Source organism: Pteropus vampyrus, unplaced genomic scaffold (assembly GCF_000151845.1).
Source record: "Pteropus vampyrus isolate Shadow unplaced genomic scaffold, Pvam_2.0 Scaffold135, whole genome shotgun sequence".
Classification (NCBI taxonomy): domain Eukaryota; kingdom Metazoa; phylum Chordata; class Mammalia; order Chiroptera; family Pteropodidae; genus Pteropus; species Pteropus vampyrus.
This window is the reverse complement of record NW_011888916.1, coordinates 3,932,246-3,936,660: the sequence shown is the minus strand read 5'-3', so window position 1 is coordinate 3,936,660 and position 4,415 is coordinate 3,932,246. Positions and strand designations below refer to the sequence as shown.

Here is a 4,415-nt window from a genome sequence, read left to right as displayed (position 1 = left end):
GGGGGAGTGGTGAGAAAGGGGGAAGTGATTAAGAAGTACAAATTGGTAGCTATAAAATAGTCATGTATATAAAGTATAGTATAAGGAATATGGTCAGTAATATTGTGATAACTAGATGTATTGGAGTCATCACTTTGTGAGTTACATAGATGTCTAATCACTGTGTTGTACACCTGAAACTAATATAATGTATGCCAACTATAACTGAAAAATAAAAAATATTTTTAAAAAGATTTTTTAAAAATGAACATTGCCTTGATCAGATAGGAGTCTGTAACAATGATCTGGGAAACAAATATAGCAGAAAAGATGCTAAGAGTTGGTAAGATTCTGTAAATATTTTAAATAAAGTGCTGAAGAGATTTACTGATTGACTACGTAATGAAAGAGAAAGGGGAATAAAGAATTATTCCAAGGTTAGGGACCCAAGTTGTGAAAGATATGTTTTCATCTACCGAGATGAGGAAGTTTGTGAGATGAGCGTATTTTAGCGATAAGACCATGCCTATAAGACTTGCAAATGAAAATGTTGACTAGAAGTTAGATATGAGTTTAAAGTTCGGTGGACAAAACCAAGCTTGAGACATAATGTGAATTCAACCTATGAAGCATATTTAAAACAATGAAACTGAACAAAATCACAAAAGGAGTGAGAATAGATAGAAAAAATTAAAAATCATTCCCTAGAACTAAATTTTGGAGCATTCACCTTTTAGATGTCCTTTAGATGATTAAGAGAAATCTGCAAAGTATCTGAGAAGGAATAAGGATAGAAGTAGGAAAAAACAAATAGACACAACAGTCAGAAAGCAATATTTATAAGTATTTGTTTTGATTTCACTCTTTTATCAATGATGAAAATAATCTGCATTTTAATCTTTCTTATCATTGCAAATCAATAAAAATTATTAGTATATGTGCTGCTGAAGCAAGCATAATAAAAATTATTAGATAAACTCAAATATTAGTTTCAGATAGATTCAAATTGGATAGAATATAAAATAAGCATAATATTTGAGAAAAAAAGCCATATCAGATAGAATTAAAGAAATAATATCTAAAATTGGATTATATCATAATTAATACATTTTAAAGAAAAAGGCTTTCGTGGACTATATGAGCAATATTGTTATAATTTTTCACATCCTAAGTAATAAATAAAGCTCTCACACCTTCATTGAATTCATAAATATTAACATAGGTTAAAAATTTGACATAAAGTAAACATGAAATCTGCAAAAACACTGCACGGTACACTTTGTTTTTTTTTTTGAAAAGCTATCTAAAAAATGTTGCTAACATTCAAAAGTACCAAATATATGGGACAGGCATATATGCAACCAAAATTCAAATATTTAAGATATTTTCTTAGTTATAAACTAGAACAGAGATATAATAATAAGAAGTAAAAAATCTCAGGAAAAATCTGGGGAAAAATAGCAAGTGCTTGACATTAGCCACAAAATACAGAGTCACAAGGCAGATACAGAACCTATTTGAAAAACAATACATATTCTGTCTAAAAGACCTCAAAAGGACATAAATATTTGTGGAGGAATACTTTGTTTTGAATGGGAATATTTATGTCCATGAAGATAAAAATAATCCAAAATCAATATGATCACTTTATTGTAGTTAGTTTTTTATCTGATAAAAGATATTCTACCTCATTATTTATTTAAACTTTTTTTCTACCATTTGCAGATATTCATTCTTCCATACTAACTTCAAAATTACCTTATTCAACCTTTTTTTAAAAAGGCTTCCAAAGGATTTCTGTTTAGAATGTCTTTAAATGAAGAAAGTGATTATGAATGATGAAAGTTAAATAACTTGTGATAATTCATGATCACAGAATGTTATTTATTATCACAAGAATAGGCCATTGTAACAATAATAAAAATTAGGAAAGGTAGAAAGAGATCCAGATCATAAAGAAACAGTGTGTAAAAAATTATAATGTATGAATTTGAGTGCATTTTTAAAAAGATGAAACAGTTCCTGTGAGATGTTGGACTAATTGACTACACAGCAAGAAGAAAAAACTCATGCATATAACTATATACAGAAATAAATTTCATATGGGTTAGAAGTTAAATGCTAAAACTGAAACAAACACTTTTGATGGAATATACTGTGTAATTCTAGTATTAGAAAGAAATTATCAAAAATGCAAACCATAAAAGAAAAGAAAGATCTATCTGTCTCCATTATCTTATTATTTTGGCTCCATTATCTTTACACTCGCTAGAGACAATTTGGAGGCTCTCTTAAAACCACTGAGTTTCTCAACTGCCAACATAAGTTATGGTGTCTGGGATTCTGCTTGACTGTTTATAATTAGGAAGCATTTGTACTGGAATATTATTAGTAAGAGACAAGAGGGAGAGATTTCTTTCAATCTGTTCTAGCCTCAGTTTAAATTTTATCTCCCAAACAAGCTCAATCCTAGGCCCTATACCTGCCACTAAAACGATTCTACTGATCTTTAGCCTTTATCCAAAAACAACAAAGTAAAGAAAATGTAGGACCTGAAGGGGAATCCTGCTTTATTAGCAGTAAAATTCCTAATCCATGTCATGGGTTTACTGAACTTCAAATTGCTCTGCTCTTTCTTTCAGATGTCCAGTCTTTCGGAGTCACCATTTTGCTGAAATTTTCCATTTCACTTCTGTGTGTGATATTGTTTCTGATTTCTGTGGGCTTTTGCTGTCAGTGCTTCAACAAAAGAGGTAACAGTTGCAACAAAGGTGGAATCATTTAGGGCATCTCTCATAATATGATGCCTTAGTCGCATGGGGTGCTTCAGCAAAGCCACATGATCTTTGTCTACCAATACCAAGCCTTGCATAGGGCATCTTAGGTCTTGTTTCTCACTTTAAAAGTGTTAAACTTCACAGGTCTCAATTACGAGCTTCCTAGAACAAGGATATTTTGAGAAATGGAGTCAGTATATATGTCTCCTGAGCTGCTCAGACCCACAGTTATTATTTCTGCATCCTTATAGGAGTGCTTTCTCTCTCAAGTCTATTCAATCAAAATAAAGTGGATCCAACCTCTGCTTTACTCAAAATAATTTAGTAATGGGTGAATCCTGTGTGTCTTGCTCAGGATGCACTTAACTTGATCATAATCTTCTTGCCTACACAGATTGCCATTAATTTTCAAGGCAAGAAACCAAGTCCTTTGCAACCAGATTCTTTCTTCAGGTTTTATGGTTAAAATACATGACTATATCACCCTTATTTATGAATATATCACCAGATGATACAGTGGCCCATCAAGTACATGGACATTGGACATTTTTAAGAACAACTCTTTTTTTCAATGGATGACCAAGCAAAATAGATCACATATAGTTGAGTACACTGCTAGGTGGGGATGTGAATTTGGAGATACAATTTAATGGAGATAAGTCAAAAGATAAGATACAACTCATTGTGCTCATTTCCCTATATAATTCATACACTTATTCAGTGCCTACCCTATGCTAGGCATCGGAAGAATTATTTACAGAATTTATGTGAATTAATCATAAAAGGCAGTGCTATTTTATAGATGGTTCACATAGCTCATAAGTGACAGAGCTCATAAGTGACAGAGCTGAGATTGGAATGCAGATGTATTTGGCTCCAATTCTCATGCGTTAGTAATTATGCTTCTTTCTGGTATTTATTTTCAGGTTTCTGCCTGTACACTTTAATGGTTGAGGAGGTTATTAACTCATGAGGTAGCCTGTTGCAGTTATCATGGGATTTTTTTTCATTTTGAAAATCTAATCTATTGATACATGACATCTACCAATTATATCACAATGAGTAGCTCTTCTTCGTCATTTCCATGAAAGTCTTTTAATGACTTGAGATCATAATTTTACTCCAACTGAGTTTCTTTAAAAAATACCTCATTGTTTCAGGTTATTTTCCTCTGGAAGGTGATATAAATCACAGAACATATATTTTAGTATTATATGGGAAAACATTTTAATGATCTCTGTTTAGCTTATAGAGAATCCCCTTGACAGTGGGATTCAAGCTAAGGTGTGTAAGTACGCTCAGAGTCTGTGGATCCAAGACAATTTTTTTTTTCTTTCGCCAACTCAGTGTCACCACAACTACATCTGTTCAGTCCCACAATCCTCATAATCCTCAGAAATCTGATGAAGATTTCCTTCCTAGAGACTCTCTTCAGTGCCCCCAGCCAGATTAATTTCATGCCAGATTAGATGGTGAGAATTAGGAAACTCCTCTTAGCCCAATCTTACTAGGCCCTGCCACCACCCACAAACTACTGAACTCACTTCCTGAGCCTTATCTAGGTTAAGTGGGCATGGAACAATGACTATGCTTTTTCTGATAATGGTTCTTAGGTCAGTGATGCCCCCAATTCCTGCATTCCTCCTTTGCTAATTCTCT

General features: G+C 32.8%; 1 protein-coding gene across 1 annotated transcript in view; it reads left to right on the top strand.

The window, feature by feature from the left end:
- LOC105297200 (selection and upkeep of intraepithelial T-cells protein 8-like) overlaps positions 1-4,415 on the top strand; it is a 35,656-nt gene that overhangs the window by 9,606 nt on the left and 21,635 nt on the right. The window contains exons 4-5 of the mRNA XM_011367705.2: positions 2,349-2,404; positions 2,622-2,732. Of these exons, the coding sequence (XP_011366007.2) occupies positions 2,349-2,404; positions 2,622-2,732 (167 nt within the window). The remainder of the gene's footprint in view (positions 1-2,348; positions 2,405-2,621; positions 2,733-4,415) is intronic.